Source organism: Monodelphis domestica, chromosome 2 (assembly GCF_027887165.1).
Source record: "Monodelphis domestica isolate mMonDom1 chromosome 2, mMonDom1.pri, whole genome shotgun sequence".
Taxonomy (NCBI): domain Eukaryota; kingdom Metazoa; phylum Chordata; class Mammalia; order Didelphimorphia; family Didelphidae; genus Monodelphis; species Monodelphis domestica.
Window position 1 is genome coordinate 167,971,001 of NC_077228.1, and position 26,523 is coordinate 167,997,523.

Here is a 26,523-nt window from a genome sequence, read left to right on the forward strand (position 1 = left end):
GAGCTGCGCAGAGCTGAGGCTTGCTGAGTCCAACACATATCATGAAGGGAAAAAATGGTGGGGGCTGGTGCAAAGACTATCAAAGAAAACAGCTCACCACTCAGTTTTTTTCCCTCTTCATCTTTCTGTTTCAATTACTGCCCTGAAAATCATAAAGTTACAGCATTTCACTATATCTTTGCTACGATGTAGGAGGGTATTCCCATCAGTGATATAAATTGTAGCCCATCCATGCTTGTGCTTCATGTATGATGATTGCTCTGTCTTTCCCATTGATTTGTTACAAGAATCTCAACATGGTGGGAGCCTTCTGTTGATGTTGTGTGATCTCTATGTGCTAATAGACCACACAGGTTATCTTTGAGTTGTATCCATCTTCCTTTTACCTTATGACCTTTCCATCTTCTTTTTTATTCACATATCTCTTTAATGAAATAATTTATAGAATTTATTCCACCTAATCCCTTATTTATAATGGGTTTCCTACTCCCTCTTCAAATCCACTGTATATACATCAGTCCAATATCTTTTGGATAACCCTTAACTTCAGTTGTTTAATGGTGTGGTGTTCTATGTCTCACATAGATGCCCTCAGTGTATGTGCTGATTATTTTTATAAAATGTTCACATAGATTGATCCAGACATTCTAGAGGGCAGTTTGGAATTATGCCCAAAGGGTGCTAAAAAAACTGTCTGCCCTTTGATCCAGCCATAGCACTGTTGGGTTTGTACCCCAAAGAGATAATAAGGAAAAAGACTTGTACAAGAATATTCATAGCTGTGCTCTTTGTGGTGGCAAAAATTAGAAAATGAGGGGATGCCCTTCAAATTGGGGAATGGCTGAACAAACTGTGGTGTATGTTGTTGATGGAATACTATTGTGCTCAAAGGAATAATGAACTGGAGGAATTCCATGTGAACTGGAATGACCTCCAGGAATTGATGCAAAGTGAAAGGAGCAGAACAGGAGAACATTGTACATAGAGACTGATACACTGTGGTACAATCAAATGTAATAGACTTCTCCATTAGTGACAATGCAGTGATCCAGAACAACTTGGAGGGATTTACAAGAAAAAAACACTATCCATATTCAGAAGGAAAACTGTGGGAGTAGAAACAGAAAAGAAAAACAACTGCTTTATTACATGGGTTGAGGGAATGTGACTGGGGATGTAGACTCTAAATGATCATCCTAGAGCAAACATCAACAACATGGAAATAGGTTCTGATCAAGGACACATGTAAAACCCAGTGAAATTATGTGTCAGCTTCGGGAAGGGATAGGGGAGGGGAGAGAGGGAAATAATATGATTCTTGTAACCATAATTGTAAGCATAATGTTCTAAATTGACTAAATAAAATTTTCTAAAAAATAATTAAAAATTTTTCTCTTTTGGGGAAAAATGTTCATATAGAATAAAGGAAAGAAGACATGTAGGCTGGTAGCTCTTAATATTCACTTGATCACCTTTTTTTCTGTTAATAATAAGGCCCATGAGATCCCTCCCTATGTTATTTATGCCTTTCCCTCTTTCATGCCTTGAGAACTGATCTCTCAATGCCTTAAAATTTGTGTTGCCTCCAGCAAGGACCTCTTCTATATACATTTGTTCTCATCTAGCTGATTTTCCCATTTTAGTCTTCAATGCTATTTCTACTTTCTCTAGTACAGAGGTTCTCAACTTGAAATCTCCAAAGAGATTTGTAGATTGATTTCAGAGGATTTGGGAACTTGGATGGGAAAAAAAAATCACATACTTATTTCCCTTAACCTTTGGTTTTCTCTGTATTTTGTTTTATGCATTTAAAGCCATTATTCTGAGAAGGCCATAGGCTTTACTAGGGGTTTCTAAATTGTTTATTTATTTATTGTAATTTATTTTATATATGTAATTATATAATTATAAATTATTTATTATAAAAATCTCTACAGATCCTTTCATTTTCCATTCCATCCATCCCTAAATGTCCTCAGAATGACTTCTTAGTTAATTCTTTCACCAAACATTCCTTATAGTTTCTTGGCGTGTTAAGAGTTCAGATTGCTTTAATCTTTCACTGACCTTCTTCAAAAGATTTTAAAACAAGTTTATATTATTACATGGATATGTAAATTGCTTACCATCTTGGGGAGGGGAAGGGGATAAAGGAAAGGAGGGGGCAAATTTGGCTCATATTTTTAAAAAAAGATTAAAATGTGTTTTTTATGTAATTGAGGGGGAAATTAAAAAAAAAAACTTACCTCCCATCTTAGAATCAATACTGTGTATTGGTTCTAAGGCAGAAAAGCAGTAAGGGCTAGGCAGTGACTTACTCAGGATCATACAGCTAGGAAGTATCTGAGGCCAAATTTGAAACTAGGACCTCCCATCTCTAGGCTTGGCTCTCAATCCATTGAGTGGCCTAACTATCCCCCCCCCCCCAATATATATATTTTTAAATTATGTGACTTTTGGCTGCTAAATCTCTCCACTTGGCATCTCTTTAGTCCCTTTCAGGAACCTTTTTATTTTTAATGGAAACTGACATATATTAGTCTATTAAAATTGTGATAATTGGCATTGATATAATTTCCTCCATTAATTTTTTTAAATTTTTTGACAGCAATAACTCATCTAATTGGGCTGCCTTAGTTACATGCAGCATTTTCCCCACAATTGTATTCTTTTTTTCAGCATTGTGTTCTTTTTTAGCTTAGCTCTATAAGTTGGCTGCCTGACTATGTATCTATGACAGCTGATTCAGGAATATTTCCCACATCACTGAATTTTGTTCTATCTTTTATAATATAATCCGTTTCATTTTTATAATTCTGTTTGGTCCTTCCAGTTCTCCTATTCTCTAATACTTTCCTCCAAGAAAGTTTTCATGATACATAGGTACAGGTGCTGTTTACATGCTGTTTACAAGCTTGTCGTCTCTTCTGTTTCTTGCCCTTCGGTGCTATTTTGCTGGGCTCATCTTTTCTCAGGATCTATCACATATTTCAGTCTCATTTGAAGGATCTTATTCAGTTTTTTATGGAATTTCTTCACCTCTTCATACTATACAATGAATATTAGTATAAAAGTTCCAGTTATTTTCATGGTTATCTTTTTGCAAATACCTAACATGAACACTGTTATATAAAACGATCCCTGAATTTTAGTCAAGTCCTTCCAGTCTGACAAAATTAGCTAGAACTTAATCTATCATAGCCATTGACATCACTTTGGGAAACTTAAAGTGTTATGCTAAGATGTAATGTCATAATAGGACTTCAAGGAAGGAAGCATAGAGTAGTTGTTTGGTGATCATTGCTAAATGACCAAGTCAGTGAGCAAATTCAAATAAATACTATGTATTGAGTATCTATTATAATTATTAGAAGAGGAGATACAAAGATTAGTAAGACTAATTAGCAAGACTTACTGGAGCTTATTGTTTATAGGGGGAGATGGATATATACAGAAAAATCTACAATCATTTCCATTCTAGAGATAAATTTAAGGGGAAATGAGGCCAGTAAGAGCACAGAAGACAGAATGTGGGACTGAAAGTATTATGGAAGGAAAACTACATGTATCAGGCAACTATAATAGTAATTAAAGATCTAAATAAGAATGAATTATTTACATTCCTAGAGGGGAGATGGTACAAGTATCCCCTCAGAATTCTAACATCAAGGAGCATAAAACAATTCTAATGTGGTAGAAAGCCCAAGAGTGATATTGTCATGTTTTGATGACTATGAAAAATACGAAAGGATTATAGATGAAAAGGATTACACTAGACAGGGGAGAGAGAAAGGAAAGGTGGGGGAAATCATTCATAATTGGATTAAGTTGGAATCTATGCAAGTAAGGAGGAAAGGGTTTGATGAGTGACACTTAAAGCTCATTTTCATCTGGTAAAAGGAAGGAATTATATAAACATATCTGGGTGCAAAGAATATATATAAAGAGATAGACAGATTGATCTGACAATCATCAATATAGAGATTATAACTGACCTAACACTGCAATGTGGGAATATAGGCAAAAAAAAATCTTGGCTTTTATTTAGAAGAAGCAGGAATTCTGGGAAACACTGGGCTTGCATCTGGTGGAGATGAGGATTGAAATGGAGAAAGGTATAGGGATAGGCATAGGGATAGGAATGGAAAGATGAATAGAGAATAAGATGGTAACCACTCTGAGCTATTTACAACTCTTGATATTTTGCTCATATATTTAATGGAAAAATAGGTCTCTATCAAGGAAAAAGATTTTTCAGACTAGAAGGACAACTTAAAAGTGGGTAACATGGAAATAAAGCCTCAAATAAATGAAGAAATGATAAGAAAATAACTAAGCTGATCTTGTGTGCCTATTATTAAATTTTCAATGTGAGCATTGGCACCTCAAAAATTGACAAATGCTACAAAGCAGTGCTTGATTTATTGTTTTGTTGATTATCTAAACCTAAGAAAGTGATAATAACAATAAAGTAGATCAAACTTATTAAAATATTTTACTTATAATTATTAGGGCAGTTAGAAGGAGTATACATAGTCAGAGGATGTAGGAATATGTTCACTATAAAGACATGGTATCCAAATTTAAAAAAAAAATCAAGGGGTGAAAAGAGAATTGCACTGAGAGAAAAGAAAAGAGAAAGGTAGAGTGGGGTAAATTATATTACCTAAAGAGGCACAAAAATCTGTTAAAATGAAGAAAAAGATAAGGTGATGAGTGGCAATGTTTAAACCTTACTCTCATCAGAATTACTAAGAGAAGGAATAACATTCATATTCAGTTGGATGTAGAAATCTATCTTGCCAAAATAGAAGGGGAATAAGAAATGGGGTAGGGGTGATAATAGAAGGGAAGGTAATTTGGGGAGTAGGCAGTTGTTAGAAGCAAAGAATGAAAGGAGAGAAGAAGAAATGGGCCAAAAGGAGAAAAGTATGTAAGAGAGGAAATTCTCTGCTTGGAAAAGCATACGATTTAATGGAAAGAGTGCTTGATTTGGAGTCAGAAGACCTGGGTTCAAATTCCAACCTTTGATACAAAGGTTGGAAAAAAAACTTACTTATGTGATTCCAGGGAAGGGGAAGTATCAGATGTAAAATGAACAATTTTAATTGTATTAATTTTTTTTTCTAGATCAGATCTTGTCTGTCTTTTGTCCTAATTAGAGCTGATGTGTCTGGAAGTTTTAAAGAAAGGAAATGATTTGGTGTATGGTATTACATGACTGAATTTCAATTTTGAAACTGTAGGAAATTCTTTGTGAGTAAACCTGTCTTAAACTATATCCCTTCTCTTATATTTTTTGAAATATCACACTATGGTAGGTTTTTGTGGAGAATATTGACATACACCTATTGATTTTCCATACTGTGAACAGTTTCTAGTGGAGTCAGTTGCTGCAGACAGGTCAACAAGGATGAATATAGACAAAAAGGTATTGAATTTGTTGATAGGGAAATCAATGGTAATTTTTGAGACTGCAGTTTCTGTAGGCATGGGGTGATTGGATTAAATTTAAAATATTTTGTATAAGCAAAACTAATGCAACTGAAATTAGAAGGAAAACAACAAATTGAGAAAACATTTTCCAGCAAATGTCCCTGAAATAATTTCTCAAATATATAGAGAACAGAGTTAAAATTAACAAGAATACAAATAATTCCCCAATTGGCAAAAAGTCAAAGGATATGAATAGGCAGTTTTTAGATAAAGAAAGCAAAGCTATCTATAGTCAAATGAAAAAAATGTTCTAAATCACTACTAATTAGAGAAATGCACATTTAAACATCTCTGAGGTACCATCTCACTTCTATCAAATTGGGTAATGTGGCAGTAATGGAAAATTATATATGTTGGAAGGGATAGGGCAAAATTGAAACACTAATGCATTGTTGGTAGAGTTGTGAATGGATCCAACCATTCTGAAGAGCAATTTGGAACACAATATATGGGCTCCTCTATTAGAATGGAAGTTTCCAGGGCGCAGGTAGGTGGCTCAGTGGATAGAGAGCCAGGCCTGGACTTGTGAGGTATAAATCCAGTATCAAACATTTCCTAGCTACGTGACTCTGGGCAAGTTATTTAATACCTCCTACCTAACCCTTACCACTCTTCTGCCTTGGGACTGATACTTAGTATTGATTCTAAGATGGAAGGTAAGTTTTTTTAATTGATACATTTTGTTTTAATCATATTTACATCTCAACAAATATATAATCTCCTCCATAAAATAATTCTTCCCAAATAATTAAGTAAAACTGCCCTAAAATGTGATTGGGATTGATAGTAGTATATCATTGGTCATAATTGTAGCTTATTATTTCTTAACAGAAAGGAAGGCTGGTAGTAATAATTAAGCACCAGTATTGTCTGTGGTCTTTGTCCTGAAGTTGGTGATCATTTGGTATGGGGAAGAGAGGGATGTTAGTGGGAGGTGTGCCCTAAAGATGATAGTAATTCAGTAGTAATTAAATTCCCAACCTACCCAGTTGACAATTCTTATAAGAAGTGCACCCCTCTCCTCAACCCTAAAAAAAGAAACCTGGAATACACTGAGTCCTTCTATTTAATTGTCATCTCTGGGCAGAATACTGCCCATATACTCCAAAGTGAAGCAGTTCCTATACCAAATCAGGTTGGCATCTTATCTCAATTTACAATCTCAAAGAAGTGTTAAGAACTGCAAGATGCTATAACTTACGCAGAATGCCACCACCATTATTTATCAGAGATGGAACTTGAGAGAAGATTTTCTTGGCTTCAGTGTCAGACCTGACTGACAGGGTTCTAACTGGAGGCAAATGAGACAGAGATTTGAGAAATGCAACAAAGCTTTATTGTGGGAAAGGAAGTGGGTGGAGGAGGAAGGGAGAGCAAGGGGTACCCCTGTAAACCTTAAAATTTCTTAGACTTATAAATGTTGGAAATTTCACCATTGGGAAATTTCATACTTGAAAAATTTCCTATTGATAGTGGGAACTCTGTTGAAATGTGAACCCCATTGGCATGGGAGGTTCCTCCTCCTCCCTTCTTAAGATTACTTTAGGACAGAAACCTTTTGCTGAACAATGGAAAGGGCTGCAGCATAGATCAAAATTTAATTATTCCAATCTCCACCCTACTCAGGGTAACAGAATTTAGGAAGGGCTGTAGCAAAGGATCAAGATTTAATTATTTGAGAATATGACCTTCAACAGACATGTGCAAAGCCACAGACCTCTGGGCAGTCCTGGGTTAAGCTAGAGCCACCATTGGCACAGGGAAGACATGGACAGTGATTGGTAGATGTGAGAACTGAGGGGAGGGAACTTGGATGGTTTCCTTAAAGATAGCAGGGTCTGAGGACTAGAGGTGGTGGGTTGGAGAGTTTTTGCTCTGAGAGGTGGTGCACTGAGAAGCTTGCTCGGAAGGAAGCTGGAGGTGGAGGCCCCTGAGACTGTTTCTCCATTTTGGTCACGTGAGTGATAGGGATTGATCTCTTTTCTTTGCCTCAGCTATCTAAGGGCTTGGGCCTTTTGGCCCAGCCTAAACAGAGGGGGTATTTAAGCCCTATTCCCTTCTCTCCCCTTTCTCTCTCTCTCTCTCTCTCTCTCTCTCTCTCTCTCTCTCTCTCTCTCTCTCTCTCTCTCTCTCTCTCTCTCCCTCTCTCTCTCTCTCTCTATCTCTAATACCTTTCTTCCTCCTGTTTGTAATTAAACTCCATAAAAGGTTGACTGCTGACTTGAGTTTTCATTAAGGAATTACATAGCTGAATTCCTTGGCAACCTTAAATTAATATATATCAGTCTTTTAAAGTGATTTCCTTGTCACACCCCACAAACCTGTGGATGACTAGGGGTCTCCACCTGGGTGAAGAAGGGAGCTATCTTTTATAGGGTGGTTGTCTGGGATGAAGTAACTTAATCTGTCACAGAGTCTGCTCTCTATCTACTATAATACACTGTCTCTACTTATTTGTATTTATTCTAGCTCCTTATGAATTGGACATATTTCATTCTATCCTTGGTGCCTAAGGGTGCAGAGCTGGGCACACAGCAGGTGCTTCATAAATCCTCATGGATTGATTGCTTGGAATACTATATACTAATTAACTAGGAAACTATCACTACAGAGGATCTGAAGCAATAGCTTTCATGCATTTATTCATTTATTGATTCAACAGACAATACCGACTACATACAGATAATTTTTTCTTGAATTTTGTCTCTTCTTAATTTATGAACCTCTCAAATGATATCCTTCTTACATTGTAGCTGGTCTATATAGTCTCTTGTTTGGTGGATATATAGAAATAGTTTTCTCTTTCCTTTTTATTTTCTTCTTTTTTAGCTTAAAGTCCTCTTGATTACATTTATAAATCACCAGATAAATGTAATCTTACCATTCTTTATTACTCTCACTCCTTGTAAAGAGGGATTATGTAATTAGAACTTTGTGCCCTTAGACTTCATTTCCCAGAATCCCACTTTTGTCCTGACATTGTGTCCTTACATTTTGTAGAAAAGTTTCTGTAACTTTACCCTCACTCATTCTCTTCTCCCACTTTCACAGTCCTGGAAATTGCTCTTTACTCAGGCTATCACTTTTCTCTACTTCAAGTGATTATTAATAAATCTTATAAAATATAATACTTGGAGTATTGGATATTAATTTTTTAATCTTACATTTATGGTAAGCCACAAAGGGATAGAATCCTTGAAATTTTTTTAAGAAAGCCTCTGAGTAAACAATATGGAGTACATAAATTTTACAAAGCTGTGTTTCTCTCCTGCTGCTGCTTGCTCCTGTCCTTTTTCACTGGCCACCCCGCCTGCCTGCCATTGCTTTCATTTGAGTGACTGAGTCTGGGGCTCCTTGCCAAAAGGGATAAGCCAAGGCCTCCAGAGCACTGCTCATCCCATGAGATTCCTTTATAGAGGGTGAGATCTAAATCCCCTTTTCCCTTGCTTGCTGCAGCTTCCCAAGCCAAGTTTTTTTTTTCAAGAGCAGCCCCTTCCATGCTGCCCAGCCCCACCCTTTCTAGCTTTCAAGCAAATTTTAAGCTGACCAGGGACTGAGGTATCACAGGGCCACTGGTTTTACCCCTGTGTGTAGGAGGGGGAGAGTCAGAACTCTTCTCCCAAAGATTCCTTGTGAGATTTTTACTCCTAGCCAGTGCATACCAGGGTTGCACCACCTATGGAAAAGAAGTAGAGATTGCAATCATGGCACAGTTTCCTGCTTATCTCAAACAGTTGCTGTTTCTGGAGAGCCTTACCAAGCTGAAACAGCTCCCAGGTTTAGGATGTATTTTCTACCTACTGTTTCTCGGTGCACTGGTCCTTACAATTAGCTTGCATAATCCTGTGATTCAAAAGGCAGATTCACCTTCCTACACCCCCTTGCCATTTTGGCCTGCCCAGTCTCTGCAATACACCCAATACAGGAATTATTCACACTATGCCCAGTGCATGTATGGGGAATCCCTGAAATATGACCAAAGGAATCTAGATGGATGATGATACTTGGGAGGGGAAGGAATCTTAATGAGATCTGGAGGTGAATTTTGAGCCTTATCAGACTCCATTGTTTTATTGATGTTTATTCTTTCAGTTTTTCCCCCTACAAATAGTGAACAAGTCTCTATTGGAATTGGAGAAAAGGACTCTTGAATTCAATGTCTCATATCCTGTCACACTTATTGTATTTGCTGAGCGTTTGCTTTAAAATTCAATTTTGTTTTATAAATTCGCAATTCTTTTACACTGTTACGGTCTCATACCAGAGGGAGGGAGGTTCCACCAAAGGGGCTTGGTTACCTGGTGTGAATCTTAAAAACTGCTCATACTCTATTTCAGAAGATCTGATTAAGCTATTCCCCATTTTAAACAATGGAGGTACTTGATCAGGAATGTATTGGGAATTTTAACATTACTCCACCCATACTTAGGCATACTTTAGGGGAAGGTCAAATTAATCACTAAAAGGTCAAGCAACTTACAAAAGGCCAAGCTTAGCAAAGAGGTGTGAAGTTTTAGTCTACTCAGAGAAGGTGATAACAAAAGAAGATGTGAACTAAGATGATCAGTCCTGGGGAAAACATCTACGGTGATTGGTAGAAGTGAAAATTTAGAGGAGGTGACATAACAGAAATTCCTCTTTAAAAGGAGCTGGCTCTCTCTGAACTTGGTGGGAATTCAGCTTTGGAAGCTGAATTAGAGGGTCTCTCTGAACACTAGAGCTTGCTTGGGACAAATCTTGTGGTGAGTGATAAAAGACTGACTAGTCTCTCTTAAGGCTCAGGCCTAGGCCATTTGACCTAGGCCCTTCATATAATTTTCTCCTATTCTCTCTCTCTCCCTTTCCTTAGTTCCTTCATTTGTATTAATTAAAATCTCCATAAAAACCCAGCTGACTTGGGTATATTTTCATATTTGGGAATTTTCCCACAGCGACCACTTATTTTTTTATTTAAATCAAGACACTAAAAATTATTTTTACAGTTTTGGCAATTCACAGTTTTGAAACCCACATTTTCCGCAGTTACACTGGTGATGATTTATAATCTAATCTGGGAGTTGGGAAGGATTTTCCTGGGAAGCCTAGTAGCTTCTGATTGGGTTTTTATATTTGTAACTCTTCAGCTTACTCTACCCTTCCATCAGAATGATCTAGATTTTTGGTGACATTTTAGACCCAAAAGGTTTTCATCAACAGTACAGAGGTTTGTTCCTCCCCACCCCTTTACCCCCTCCCCCACCCCCCACCTGGTTTCCTCTGTCACATTTTGGAATGATGGCAGTAATAGACTTTGTTAAAAATATCTCAGTCAATGTTGAAAGATTGGCTAAATCTGGAGAACTTGTGACAAATATTCATGAGTTCATAGGCTTTTTAAATGTCATACAGCAAGTGGATATATAAAGACTTATATGAATCCTAGTGATAGTGGGTTTGTTTGCTATTGTTATTAACTGGACTATTATGATTTTGGTATTTCTTTGAATGTGTATTACCTGCTGTACTACTGTTTTATAAAGCTGTTACTTGGTAAAAAATCATTTTCACTCACACTGTGGACCATGGCCAAGTTAAAAAGGAAATGGATCTCATTTTGGGGTGAGAAACCTTTGTATTCTACCTCTCATTGACTGACACAGTGTATCACTAATTGTAAGCTTTATATTTTTTATTTTTAAAACATTTTAATTTTATTATTCTTTTCCTTGTATGTGCAATAATTTCAGTTTTCTTTTTTCTCTTATTTTTTGTACCTGAAGCACATGTTACCAGTAGTATTGTTGTTGTTATTTTGCACTAGGGTAAGTTTAAAATGTCTATTAGCTCCAATGTCAATGTATACCCAAAAGCTTTAGTCTATGGAAGTCTGCCATTCATTGTTTAAAAATTATGGTACTTTGATTAATAATTGTGTCTGATTCCAGGAGAAGGGAACACAAAAGGGCCTCTGCACAGTGCCAACTAGCACAGGGTCAAGGAGACCAACCAATCCCAGGGGGATTGATGGGATTATGTGCCAAGACATGAGCCTTGAAATTGTTTGAGGTTCGAGGTTGAGGTTGTTTGAAATATGACAGACACAGGTCTTCCCCATGCCACATTCTACCAAGTACTGAAGTTTGGCTAGCATCCTGGCTCCCCTATCCCTGAGAGAAAAGGTAAAATCAGACCAGGGAATGCTATTTCCTATTTGCATCTGAAATCTAGTCCCTTTTCTTTCTTTCATAGTGTGGCAAATTTTCTGTAGTCCTGGCTGCTGATTGGGTAAGTGCATAATTACTACTAAAGGCTTATGGGGCATAAATCACTTTAATCAGGCCTTGATTCAAGGACTTGTTATAGGTTTATTTTTCCTTACTTAGAATTTTTTACACATAAGAATTTGATATTTTATATTTCATCCAAGAGTAGTTACTTTTTCTCTTTTATTTAGATTTTTAAAGTATTTTTTTATTTTCTTTTGGCAATTGATTCTTATATCTCAGAAATCAGCCATATATCCTGAGTGATCCCTGTGTTTGTCAATACCCTCCTCAGGGCAGGGGGATTGTATTATTATCCTATAATGCAAAACTTAAATTCTTTTGAGAGTAATTTTAGGATTAGAAACTTGCTACCTCTCTGAATCTAGAAAGTGAATTCTTTGGAGAAGGCACCATGAAGATGCCTGCAGAGACCACACACTGCACCAAAAGATCCAAAGTGAACTTTGGGATGTGGTGATTTGAACTGTGGGGGGTTGAATGCATTTATTTTAAATGTACACTCTTATGCCAAATGGGACTGCCCCAAATTGGTTTTTTGTCAATGTAGCAATCACTGGATTTGCTCTTTTTCTTTTTCTTTCCCTCTCATCCCCAAATTATTGAAATTTCCCCTTAGAAACTACAATATTATGTATACCTTTAGTTAAAAAAATCTTTAGAGTTATAAGTTGGTTATGTTTAAACGATACATTGGGGAGACCATGGAAAGGAAAACTGAAGCAAGGTTTGGACTTTCTGCCAATCAGGTGGAACAAACAACAGTTGGAATGTTAGAGAGAAGATATTGACAAGAATAACAGTTGGTGGGGGAGAGGAACTTGGAGAGTGACAGTTGGTCATGGGTCTCTCTTTCCTGGTCCTCCAACTGGAAGGAGCCTCTCTCCCTGTCAAAGAATAAAAGTACCTCTATTCCTGATTTTCCCTACTGTGTGCTCTACCTGGATTCCTGTGATAATGTCATTGAACAAAAGGATTTAAGGGGAGCAGTTTGAACTATAAGGCTGGTCTTTAGGGGCATCAGCCAGAAGAGACAGGAACAACCCGAGCCTTTTCTTCCTCTTGCTATCTACTGCTAAAGACCTTGAACTTAAGAAAGCTAGCACAGATTATCTTAGACAGGAATAAAAGAAGCCCTCCACCATCCTGTGAGGCCTGGCCTCAGCTCAAAAGCTGAAAGAGACTCAAATCCAATTTAGGGAAATCCCAATTCCCTCTTCCCTGATACCTTCCCAATCCACACTTGTTATTAAAAGTCATCTTTATTTAAATAACCACAGTCAGATATAAGGACTATCATTTCAGGGGGACATAGAGGAAACTGAACCTAAGGGCAGTCATTCAACCATAAACAATCCTTATTGGACCCCTGCTGGGTGACCTTGGTCTGGGGAGAGGCTTGTCCTTCAGGGGGGTCTATGCTTACCAACTCTGGGGTATCATCAACATCAATCAATAGAGAAGACATCCCCTCAGGCTTTCATAGTTGGCCCATTTCTTGGGAACTCCATTTTTCAAAGATAGCCTCTCAGCAAGGGGCATCTCTCCTTTTACCTCGCTGGCAGCCATATTCCCTCTCTCTCTTCAACCCCTCCATTCCCTGTTACAAAACCTTCCTTATCCCCTGTCCCTCTTTTGTCCTCTACAATTCCTTTAACTATAAGACTAGTCTCCAAAGGATGTGGGGATGAGGGGAATGTGTAATTAGAATTTTGTACTTTTCCCAGCATTCCTCTTTCATCCCCATATTTTGTTCTTATGTTTTGTAGATAAAAGTTTGTCTAACCTTGCCCTCACTCTCTTCTCCTGCTTTTGAGGTTCTGGAAACTGCTTTTTACTCTTTCCTCTACTTTCCTCTACTTCAAGTGATTATTAATAAATCTTATAAAATATAACACTTGGAATATTGGATAGTAATTTTTAATCTTACAGGATGTTATTAGGCCAAATCCAAAAGTCATCCTGATGCAGATTCTTCTTAATCAGCTTTTACTTCCCTTCCCAAATCTATTTGTTCCCCTCCTCATCATTTGCATTCTATTGGCAGCAGAGAGACAAAAACAAAATACCACCTGTGTCCTTAAGGGTTTTGTTTTCATGTCCAATACTTAATATTATTTAGCAAAACTTTCTGGCAATGTCATTTGCATACAGACAAATCACCATAACTGGAATTTTATGTTTATTTTGACAAGTCTAGGAAGGCTCTCTGTCATAGTTTACATACAAATCCCAAGAAGACAGCAGGCTCATCCATTGCTGTATACAGGTCAACAAACAGCTATCCTGGTGCCCTTCTGCCAGAGTACTGAGTACCCTTCTCACTAACCAGCTATCACTCCTCTTCTCTGCCTTCCCTGACTCTTATTACTGTCTCTCTCCCCTGACAGGACCTATTGCTTCAATTTATCATTTCTTAGAGCCTCAAAGCAGGGATTCTCAACCTTTATTGTATCATGGATTTCTTTAGCAATCTGGTGAAGCCCAAGGATTCATTCTCAGAATTGTATTTTCTTTTTAAAATTTATAACTGAAGAAAAGCTGAATTTCATTTAAAGGCTAGTGACAATAAGGATACAATGGGTTTTTTTTCTCATCCAAGTTCATAGACTCCTCTGAAATTTGCCCATGAACCACAGATTAAAACTGCCTTTGAAGATAAAGTATCTAGCTTTTTCCTTTTCAAGATTCTTTCATATTTGTTTCTAAATTTCAAGTGTTCACTGTTCCTTCTTCCCTGCCTCTTACCTATTTTTTCTATGTTTTCACACTGACACCTTTCTTCCTAGACTTAAAAAAAGCGTTACTGTCCCTAACAACCATAAGTGAGGAGAATCATTCATGATGGAGTGTGATGTAGGAGAATATCCCAAACTATAAGCATCATCTGCCCATGCAAGTCACTGAAAATTTACCCTGTTCTACACATTTACTGAAGATGAGGTATTTAGTGTTTATTTTTCTTGATTTTTTGTTTCCTTTTCTTTTTTTTCCTTTCTCTTTCTTGTTAACAATCAATAGTCTTATTCTTGGTATATTGTTAAAAGAGAAACCAGCATAATAGTCATCTCCCAGTTTGTTTCTTTTTTATTTTTCTTCCAGATTCAATTTTATTTTCAGTCCTACTTCCTTCCCCTCTTTCTCTGTAAGAGATTCTGACTGGACACTCCCTTTCAGGAATGTAGTACCTTGCTTAATCCAATTAAATCGAAAAAGCATTTATTCCATATCTATCCATATCCATACCATATCATGTGCTCAACACTATGTCAAATGCTTTAGATACAGAAGATGAAGAGACAAAACAGCACTGTCCTCAAAAAGCTTAAATACTCGTGGTGTTAAGCAACATGGGCACAGTTGAATAAATATAAAACATATGCAAAGCAATTTGGGATTAGAGACTAGCGTTAACATCTGGAAGGTTCAGAAAAGGTCCTGTGCAGGAGTGAGGTAGATGTAGTTCATTTATAACTGAGAGCCAGGCCTGGAGTTGAGAGGCCCTGGCTTCAAATCTGGTCTAAGATATATCCTAACTATGTGGCCCTGGGCAAGTCACTTAATCCATTTTGCCCACCCCTTACTGCTCTTCTGCCTTGGAACCAACACACAGTATTTATTTTAAGACAGCAGGTAAGGATTTTTAAAAAATAAAATAACCAAACCTTAAAGGGAAGTAAAATTCATGATGGAGTGTGATGGAGAATATCCAGTCTTAAGAGGCAGTTTGTGAAAAAGCAGAAACGTTTGATCATGCGCAGATGCCAAATTGTCTAATTAATCAATAAATATTGATTAAGTACAAGCTATGTCCCAGATACTAAGCTAAATACTGAGGACACAAAGAAGCAAGAACACAGAATAAGTCCCTGCTCTGAAAGAGTTCACATATCAATGGGGGAGAAGACATGTAAATACACAGATAAAAAGAAGATAACATGAAAAGTGGAAGTGAAATAACCTCAGGAGAAGGCCCAGATGGTTGGAAGAGACTGAGTTTACTGTAGAAAGTGGGCATTAAGCTGAACTATGTGCATAGAGATGGAAATTGAACCCAGGGAAGCTGACAAGATCTCCAAGTGTGATGATATAAAGGCACACAAGAAGATAGCTCCAGGACAAAACCTTGGGGGACATTTACATGTTACCTGTTGTATAGAAGACATTTACATTACATGTAATGGTCACAGAAGCAGCTAAGTGGCTCAGTGGATAGAGAGCCAATCCTAGAGACAGGCAGTCCTGGGTTCAAATCTGGCCTCAGATACTTCCTATCTGTATGACCCTGGGCAAGTGACTTGATTCCAGTTTCCTAGTTGTTACCATTCTTCTGTTTTGGAACCAGTACTTAGTATCAGTTTTAAGACAGAAGGTAAAGATTTTTTTAGAAAAACCAACAATGGCCACAACAAAGATGAGGAAGACCCAGCAAAGGAGACTATGAAAGACTAGTGAGAAAAGTAGGAGAAAAAGAGAGGGCAATGCCACAAAGACCCAGAGAAGGAAAGCGTATCTGATAGAAGATGATCAACTGAGTCGAAGGCAGAAGAGAGGTCAAGGATAAGGATAGACTTTAGAGTCAGAGGCCTTGAGTTCAAACCCTACCTTTGATGTTTATTACATATGTTATTTCAAGCAAGTCATAATTTAATCTCATTGGATCTCAGTTTCTTCCTCTGCAAAATGAAAGGACTTCTTCAAGTTCCAGATTTATGATGCTATGATTTGATAATTAAGAAATCATTGTTACCTTTGGAAAGAACAGTTTTGATTGAACAATGAGGTAAAAAAACAACGTACAGAGAGTTTAGAAGGGAAGTAAGGAAGTAAGGAGATTGTAGGTATAGAATGTAGAAGTCTTTTTTCAAGGAGTTTAGCTAAGAAGAAGAGGGGTAAATATATCACAGCTAGCAAGATGACAGGATTTTTGTTGTTATTTTTAAGGATGAAGGAAGTATGGGTAAGTTTTTAAGTAACTGAAGGGATCTGAGAGCTTTTATTGAATCATAAGATTTGAAATCAAGAGGAGAACTGATCTCTTAGAGACCATGTAATGGCCTTAGTGGCCATGTGGTCCAGCATTCTCATTTTATAAAGAAATATAGGTCCAAAGTCTTCCCTGGAATTACATAAGTAATGTGTCAATGGTGGAGTTTGAACCCAGGTCTTCTGACTCCAAATCCAGTGCTCCTTCCACTAAATCAGATGATTTCCCAGGCAGACAATCTTCTCTGTTACATACTAAACAAGTTCTTCTCCAGCCTTTGTCTGAATACCTCTAATGAGGGGAAACATGATACCTCCTGGGGAGGGCATTGTTCAGTTGCTCAGTTCAGTCTCCCTGTTGTATAGAAGACAAAGCTGAAGGCCAGAGAAGAAAAGTGACCCAAGGTCACACAGCTTGCTCTTGGCAGAGCCAGGACTCGAATTCATTTTTCCTGACTATTAATACAGTATTGTTTCCATAATGCTACCTGAGAGAGTCATTGGAAATGAAACCTAATAAGTTTTCAGATAAGGTATGTAAGTTGTTTGAGATGTATAATTGGAAGAAACTTCTTACATTCCTTGAATCCATCTTCAGCTCTCCTGGCAGGTTTTTGGGAGGGTTGGCATAACCCGGATATTAAGCACTAAAGAAATCAAGTCTGTAACCAATAAGTCTGATGTCTCAGCCATGCAGAGCTAGGTTCAAAATACAATAAAATTTTCCCATAGCATCAATATGAAAGCTCAAGGGAGAACTCACACTTTAGAACAACTCTCATTCACTCATGAAACGATCAATAGATATGTCAATGCAAGGCAGTAAGTATATTGCTCTTCAGTCATTTTCAGTCATGTTTGATCCTATCTGACCCCATTTGGGGGTTTTCTTGGCATAAAAATTGAGGTGGTTTGCCATTTCCTTCCCAATTAATTTTATAGATGAGGAAAGAGGCAAACAGAGTTAAGTCACTTACCCCGGATCATACAATTAATAAGTAGGCAGTAAGAGGGAATGCAAAAAAAAAAATATATATATATATATATATATTATGGGTTCTCTTTTTCAAAGTTTTTTCTCCTTCTTATTCTAAGAATCCATGAATAAAACTTTCTCTAGCCAGTTATGCCATTTCCCTCTGTTCATTTAGAACAGCACCTGAAATCCCATCTCATTTATGTAAGGGGTAAATTTTGGGGTTTTGACTAATATATTATACTAATGGTTGCCAGGGATTTAATTCAATCCCAATAAAAATACTCAAGTCAGTTTGGGAATTTTATGGTGGTTTAATTAATATAGAGGGAAGGAATTAAGAAGAAGAGAGAGAGAAAGAGGTATAAGATCTCTCCAGCCTAGCCTAAGCCAAGGGAAGTTCAGAGAACTCAGCCACAAGGCCTCCTCAGAAGATTGGGGGCTTCCTAATAGGATAGTGTATTGGAAGGTAAAGGAAAAAGGAATCAGCCTAAACTCACTCATCTAGCACACTCACACCAAGCAACCAAGATGTCAAGACATAAGACACCAAATGACGCCCAGCACTCCCCACGATGCCAACAGAGACCAACGTCTCCATAAGCGAGAGCCAGAGCCAGAGCCACGTCTCCGTGAAAAGAGGCCAGAGAGAGGAAGAGATGCGAAATATATACTCTTTTTTACATCACTTCCTGCATCTCACATTTACCAATGGTAGCTTAAACTTGACTTAGGACAGCCCAGGAATCTGTCAGTTGTTTCTTATTTGTCACTTGCTAGCACATGTCAGTCATAGGCCATCCTCCTCAACACTTAATCCTTAAGTAGGGGTGTATACATTCCTGTTTGTTAGGATTTAAAAACTAATCAAGGCGTAGAAAATCCAAAATTCACATTTAAAAAGTCCTCTTGGATAGATCAGAGAAAAACTCCAACATTACTCTGATTTGTCTGGCCATAGAATTCCCTGTATGAATCTCTTCTGCTTCCTCAGCCTAAATATACCCTCAAATCTAACATGCATGTGATATTAGTCTGTTCGTTATCAATTTGTATATTAGTAAATGTTTCTAAATCCCCACAAAAATCTTCTTTCCGTATATTTTATTGTCATTGCCAACAATGTATTCAGTGGGAAGGGAAAAGGAACCATCTGAATTTTCCAGCACAATAGATGTCCAGCACAAACTACTAGTGTTGAAGTAAGTTTTTGGATGATAATGACTGTGATGGTGATGATGATGATGGTGCTGGTGATGATGAAGATAGATCAAACTTTGAACTGCATTTAGATCTGGGCCCTCATTAGACTGTGGCACAGATGGAGAGTCCATTCATTTGCATGGATTATCTATATACATGAGATTGCATAGTCCAAAGTAAGCCTAGAAGTAGTAAAAGGAATGCCCCTTAAAGAAATGCAAAACAGATGATTGGAAGCTGAGCATTCTCTGAAGTCAGAGATAGTTTCTCCTGAGAGACAGGTACTAGAGAGAATTGTTCTGTTGGAGTGTGGGTGCTGAGAGTTCAGTAATAGCTCGGGCCAACATGAGGGGATATGCTTGAGCAATTCTACAAGAAATTCTTTTTGGTTTCTCAATGTATATGGAAGAGGAAGCACTGGCTTATTGTTAAAAAAAAAAAGTGCTATTCCCCACTTCCCTTTTACTCATTTGCTTTACCAGCTTTATTTTTCAAAGTATCTTAGTACCACTATGAATGTTTCTGAGCTTTGAGCTATTTTATTGCTGAGACAATCCCGTCTCATTTACCCTGAATCTTATCCTCATGCTTCTTTGGACATCACTACTGATCCTTGGTGAGTACAATGCATCCTGGGTGGGACAGCCCAAATATTCTCTGATAGCCTATCTTTCTGACAGACCTAGGCAGCCCGGATCAAACAGAGATTCCTTTGAGGCAGAGTGGATGTTCCACTTTTCTAGATGAGTCAGGGTTAGGGACAGGGCAAGGTAGAAAGCATACAGGAAGCAAAGTAGGGAAAACTAGGCAGATTTAGGGTACAAGGAAAATAAGAAGAAAATGAGTGACTTCAAAGAAATTGAAGAAACTGGAGTCCGTACCTTTTGTTTGATATTCATGTTTCCTTTTGAATTTAATAGCAAACTTTATAAGCCCAATAAAGTAGGCTTTTCCTATTTAATGCCCAAGTAGCACAGACAGCTGCCTACTTTTTGGGGAATCCCATTCCCTTCTTAATTTTTTGCCCAGGTGATCTGGAATAGTCTGTTTAGGCAAAAGTGATGAATCAGTGTTATGCTAGTTATTGTTACCCTCTGGAAGCCATTGACATTTCAATCTTAAACTCTACTTTTCCAAAAAAGATGGTGTCACTAAAGGAAGTAAAACAAGTATTTATATATCATCTATTATGTGCCAGGTAGTGTGCTAAGACAACTTTTTTTTACAAATATTATCCCATTTGATTTTTACAACCTTGAGAAGTGGGCACTATTATTATTTCCATTTTACAATTGAGGAAACTGAGGCAAGAAGGTTAGGCATCTTTCTAAGGGTCACAAAATTAGCAAGTCTGAATCCAAATTTGAACTCAGATCTTCCTGACTTCAGACCCCAAGCTCTATTATGACCAACTGCCATGAGCTTGGGATATGCTACAATCAAAGGGGTTTATGCAGTCAAAATTATCTGAGAGCTCCCACTCACTGACTTACTACTAACCTTTCTTTGACTAGTCTCTATGTCAGTTAGCAGTATACTTATGACCTTAACATAATCAAGATGTTTCTCTAGGAAGAAAATACACATATGGAGATACAGCCTGCAGCATATTTTCTTAGCCTAGGATCAATTTAAAAAAATAAAGAATATTAAAAAAACAGGGAACACAATGCATAACATAATACATATATTGGCCCTTGGAGATAACTTGTTTCATTTCCTAGATACTCATTAATATCTTTAATAATATACTCTGGTCTGTTGGGGTTTTTTTGCCAGGAATTAAAAAAATCTAGCTCACTGACATTCTTTGGAAATTATTTTCTTCCCTTCTACAAAAATCAGAATATCTGCCTTATTCCATTCCAGTCATGGAAATTCACTATCTTTCAGAAATCATTGACTAACATAGTAGTCATATGCTCAATTCTTTCTGTAATTTATTGATCTTCTAATTTTACTTTTGAATTTTTAATCAAATTCATGATATTTAGAACTTGTGGCCATCCTTTCTTGAGAAATAAGATATGAAAAGTCATTACATTTGTAGCTGACCTAAAATAATTTCCAGTGAACTAAAGTAGCTCCATCCCTGCTAATCTCTGATGGCACTTTTTCAATAGCTGTGAAATCTCATTTATAACTCACATTTAAAAATGTGTAATCTATAACAGATATTACTTACATCTAATTAAATAATCTCCCTTAAGCTAGAAGCCCTCATGTTATTATTAACTCCTTTGTACATGGATGCTTTGAACATCATGACTACTCAAATATCTGTCAGTGATTTAGTTTATTGATGGTATATTTAAAGAACTGTGACATATTTTGAATCATTGGACATCATAACCACTCAAATATTTGCCAGCCATTCAGCTTAGTAGATAATACGTTTTAAAAAAAACACTATATTGATTGTTGTAAAGGCGTCACTTTTTAAAAAAATAAAAAAGCTGAGACAATCTAAAAGTCTCAATCTTGTTTTTCTTTTTTTTTGTCAAATATGTAGGTGAAAATAATCTTCAAAACTTGATTAGCAAAAAATATGTCAAGTAGGACCATTTTTAAGTGAGTTGGAGTCTCTGTTCATGTAAAACACGAGGATCTGATCGGGGACTTGATATGAACTAAAATTCACAAAGTCTGGTTTTTTGATTATTGGAAAGAATCCTTGACCTTGTTCAGTCACAGTTTACCCGACTATTAAAGTTGATAGCTGGCCTAAAGAAAAGAGAATGAGTTCAACTGACCTTACACTTCCCCTCCTCATTTCTTATCACCACCCTCAGCCCAGTCACAATTGTTTCACTCTTACTGTAGAAAGGTAGTCAGAGTGAAAGTGAGAGGGCATGACAATTAATGTGGAAAAGATGACATTATTCAGATAAAGTGATATCTCTAGATATAGATCTTGATCTAGATACAGATCTTGATGATACAATGAGTTGAATTCGTTATAAAAGGACTATGCCCTAGGTATCAGCTAGGAAATAGTTCATAGATACTAGCTCCAGAGATAACCTTAGATCTTTTCTAGTCTGATGCGTTCATTTTTTACTGGAGGGAACTGAGGCCTTAAGAAAAGAATTGAGTTCTCAATGACTTTTAGCTAGGTGGTGGCAGGTGCAGGAACCAATCAGTGCAGATTTTCCTTGACTACAGTCCACTGCCCTTAAATCAGAGTATTTACTAAGTGAAGAGATTCCCTTCTCAGAGTTGAGGCTGGGGAAAAAAGAATGTGGATAAAGAGAACTTGAAATATCTCCTTTGTTGTACTTTGCTAAATTTGTACTAAATAGTGCCAGGGTATCTCAAACTTGAGGACAAGAACTTTTAAGGGGATCATGTTCGACTAAGTTGGTAAGTTCTAAACATTGGCTGGGTCTTCACCAGACATCATCATCAGCTTTTATTTTACCTGAGTCAAATGGATGGGATGAAAAATAGCATGGTAAAGTGAGAAGTTGGGGATATTCTTAGAAGGGTGGAAACTTTTTGAGAGTCTTTGCTCTCTATAACCTCTTGTTTTTCTTGTTCTTTCAGTTTCCATCAATGGACAATTATGTGAGTTCCCCTTTTCTTGGTTCTTTTGGGTCTCTGGGTAACATGGGTATTCTGACCCTCAATGATCCTCATGAAGGTTTATCTAAGGGAGTTCTTGTGTTTCTTAGTCTTTACTGGCTGAGAATTACAGAGATGTGAAAATGTCACCAATTTTCTTATTGATACTCTAGGCTACTCAGAACTCACAAGTATCTATTTTCTGCTTGTGTTATGCTAATTTGAACAGACCCATCCTGAGTTTTTAAAAATCTTCATATATTGGTCCCTTTAAAGGGTAGTCTGATAGTAAGAAATATGGAGATATTTATATTATGTAAGTAATATAAATAAATGTTTCATATAGCTTAAAGTGCTATATAAATGCTAATTGTTCTTTGTTATTGTTGTTGCTGATATTTTTTAAAAATAAGTATTAATGTTTTCTGTTTGCTATAATTCTATAGTATCCCATGTATCCCTCTCCCTCCTCTTATGACAATTAACATTCTTAAGGGGAAATGAAATGTCACCATAATTGATCAATTTATTTAGAAAGTCTAAAAATGTGCAACATGTAATACCTGTGGTCCTCCCACCTCCACAAGGGGTGGGTTAGGGGTGTTTTCTCATATCTCTTCATTTGTGTCCCATTAGACTTTTAGAATTTTGTTACATTTACTTTTGATTTTTTGGTATACTGTCGCCCTTTTTACTTACATTGTTATATTCACTGTGTATATAGTTTTCATGACTGCTTACTTCACTGTGCATCAATACAAATAGTTCTTTCCATGCTTCTTTGTATTCATTACACATATTTCTTATAGCACAGTAATATTCCATTATATTCATGTGCCACAATTTGTTTAGTCATTTTCCAATTGATGGGTACCTACTTTGTTTCCAATTCTTAAATGTTACTACAAATATTTTTGAAGTATATGGCGATTTGTTTTCTTAATGATGGCTCCCTTGGCAAAAGCTCCAAAATAAAGTATCAGATTCAAAGGGTATGGAGATTTTAGTTACTTTGCATAATTCCAATTGCTTAAAAAGCATACCATTTTCCCGCTCTACCAATAATATATTATCTTCATACAACTTCTTCAACCCTGACAGTTGCCATTTTGAGAAGTCATTATTAGCAGTTTTAAAGGATGTTAGGTGAAATCTCAGAGTAGTTTTGATTTGCATTCATCTTATTATTAGTTATTTGGAATACTTTTCATGTGATTGTGAATGCTTTGTGTTCCTTCTTTTGAGAAATGTTTGTTCATAGTCTTTGACCATTAATCTATTGATGAATGGCTATTAGTCATAAATATAAATATAATTTTTCCTATATCTTGGATGCCAAATCTTATCAGAGAAATCTGTTGCCAATATGTTTTCCCATTCAACCACTTCCTTTTTTTTTTATCCTAGATGCATTTAGACTGTCTGTGCAAAAGCTTTTCAGTTTCAAGGAATCAAGTTTATTTAGTTTGTCTTCTACCTTAATGTCTTAAGAATATATCTCTTACTCAGAGCTGTGAATGGCACGTGATCTGTTTCTTTTCTAATTTTTGTTATAGTATTATCTTTAATATAAATATCATGTGTCCATTTAGAATGCATTAGGGGATATGGTGGTATAAGGTTTGTTTATAAACTGATTTCTGCGAGGCTGATTTTCACTTTCCTCAGCAGTTTATAGCATTTAAGGAGTTTTCCCCTAGGTAATTCATGTTTATCACATTATCACACTAAACTATTGAGTTCTGTCGTCTCTGGATTTACCTTGTCTAGTCTGTTCCATTGAACTCTGTTCTTTAACCAATACCAAATAGTTCTGATGACCACTGCTTTATATTATAGTTTTAGGTCTGGAAGTTCTGTTCTCTCTTCATTCTTACTTCTATTCATCATTTTCCTAAATATTGTACATTTTTAGTTTTTCCGATTAAATTTCATTATTATTTTATCAATCTATATATTTTCTTGGCAATTTGAATGGTAGAGCATTAAGAGTAAACTAATTTTGGTTATATTGTCTTTTTCTTTTGCTGACATGACCTAGCCATGAGTGTTGAATATTCTTCCAGCTAGTTAGTTTGGAATGGACTTTTCTTCCTATTATTATTTCTTGTATTTTGTTATAATTATAAAGAAATTCTGTTGAACTTTGAGTATATATTGTATAACTGGCAACTTTGCTAAAGCTATTGTCTTTTTTAAAAAACCCTGACCTTTCGTCTTAGAATCAATACTGTATATTGGCTCTAAGTCAGAAGACTGGTAAGGACTAGGCAATGAGGGTCAAGTGACTTGCCCAGGGTCACACAGCTGGGAAGTGTCTGAGGTCTTTTTTGAACCCAGGACCTCCCATCTCTAGGCCTGACTCTCCATCCACTGAACCACTGAGCTGCCCGCTAAAGCTATTGTCTTGATTAGTATCTTTGTGGTATTTGTGGGCTTTCAAAGTAAACCATCATATTGTTAGCTAGTAGAGATCATTTTATCTCCTCTTTGCCTGGCTTTATTCCATAGATCCCCATTTCTCTTCTTTTTCTTATAGCTAACATTTCTAGAAACATATCAAATAATAGTAGGGAGAGTGGACATCTTTGTTTTTTCCCATCTTTGTCATAAGAGTTTCTAGTGTCTTCCCATTGCGTATGAAGCTTGTTTTTGGTTTTAGATGCTTTTTGTGATTTTTAGGAGTCTCTATACCTGTACTTGGTAGGATTTTAAGAAAAAAAAGCATATTTTACTTTGTCAAAGACTTCTTCTGCATCCATGGAGAGACCATATAGTTTTGGATGTTCAGGTTTTTAATATATCTGATAATGTTGAATCATTGTTGCATTGCTGGCATAAATCTCAGTTGATCATAATGAATCACTTCTTGGACAAATTGCTATAATCAGTTTGAGAAGATTTTACCTACAAACGTTTAAGTCCTTATTCATTAATGATACTGAATTATAGTTTTCATTCCAAGTTTTATCTTTCCCTGGCTTAGGGATTAGGGTTATATTTGTCTCATAAAAGGCTTTTGGTATGGTTTCTTCCTTAAATTGTTATACTAATTTATGAAATATGGGTAATAACTGTTCTATTAAAGTTTGATGGAATTTTTCAGTGAATCCATCAGGTCTATAGTTGTTTTTTTTTCCTTTTGGTAATTCCTTTAAAATAAATGTATTACAAGGGGAGTGAGAGTGGTGGAGAAGGTACACACACTCACTTTAACTCTATCAAATCATCCTCGAAACAACTATGATAAAACACTTCAAAAGGTATTCTGGAGCAACACAATCCACAAAAAGGTGCAGCAAAATAGTTTCTCAGCCCAGGACAAATTACCAGGCTAGCATGATCGACTGTACAAGAGTGGAAGTAGAGTGCAAAGTAGCACACCAAGGCAAGTCCTATCTCAGCACCAGGTCTAGGGGGTGGCTAAATCAGCAACAAAGGTTTTCAGAGCTCAGCCACAGAGAGTAAGGTGGGGTTGGACAGCTGCTTAGAAGAAGACTACAAGGTCCCTTTGCTGGGTCCAGGTTCAAGACTATTGTTGTGTTTCCCATACTCAGACCTAGCTCAGAGTTTTGTCTTACAGTCTCAGGGTTTGGGAAAGCACTAGCACATATTAGTGCTTATGGCTGCAAAGGAAGAGTGAACCCTGGTCATAAATCCAAGTTGGAAAAGAGCTCTTGTAGTTGCTTATAGATGAGAGCACAGGCCAGAAGAGTATTAAAAACACCCTCTCCTTAGCTCATACCACTTTGGAAAAAATAAAACTTATAGATCCCCAGAGTTAACTCTGAAGACAGCTACGCAAAGCACCTAAAGCTTAGAATAGTGCTCCCTTTGTCACTGTTACAGAGCTGAACTTTAACAGTTTTTTTAAGTTAAAAGATAAGGAAAAGATTTTAAAATGAACAAAAATTTAAAAAAACCATCAATATAGAAAGTTATTTTGGTCACAGGGAAGACCAAAACACAAACGCAGAAGAAAACAAAGTCAATACTACTGCATCCAAAGTTTCTAAGAAAAATATGAATTGGCCT

The 26,523-nt window shown here is 36.7% G+C and overlaps 1 protein-coding gene across 3 annotated transcripts in view; it reads left to right on the forward strand.

The window, feature by feature from the left end:
• The first annotated feature begins 19,410 nt into the window (after positions 1 to 19,410).
• Positions 19,411 to 26,523, forward strand: part of LOC100030638 (Fc receptor-like protein 2) — a 37,633-nt gene continuing 30,520 nt past the window's right edge. For all 3 annotated transcript variants that reach the window (XM_007481680.3, XM_007481682.3, XM_007481681.3), the window contains exons 1-2: positions 19,411 to 19,540; positions 22,471 to 22,491. In XM_007481680.3, the coding sequence (XP_007481742.2) occupies positions 19,510 to 19,540; positions 22,471 to 22,491 (52 nt within the window). In that variant the 5' untranslated portion in view covers positions 19,411 to 19,509. The remainder of the gene's footprint in view (positions 19,541 to 22,470; positions 22,492 to 26,523) is intronic.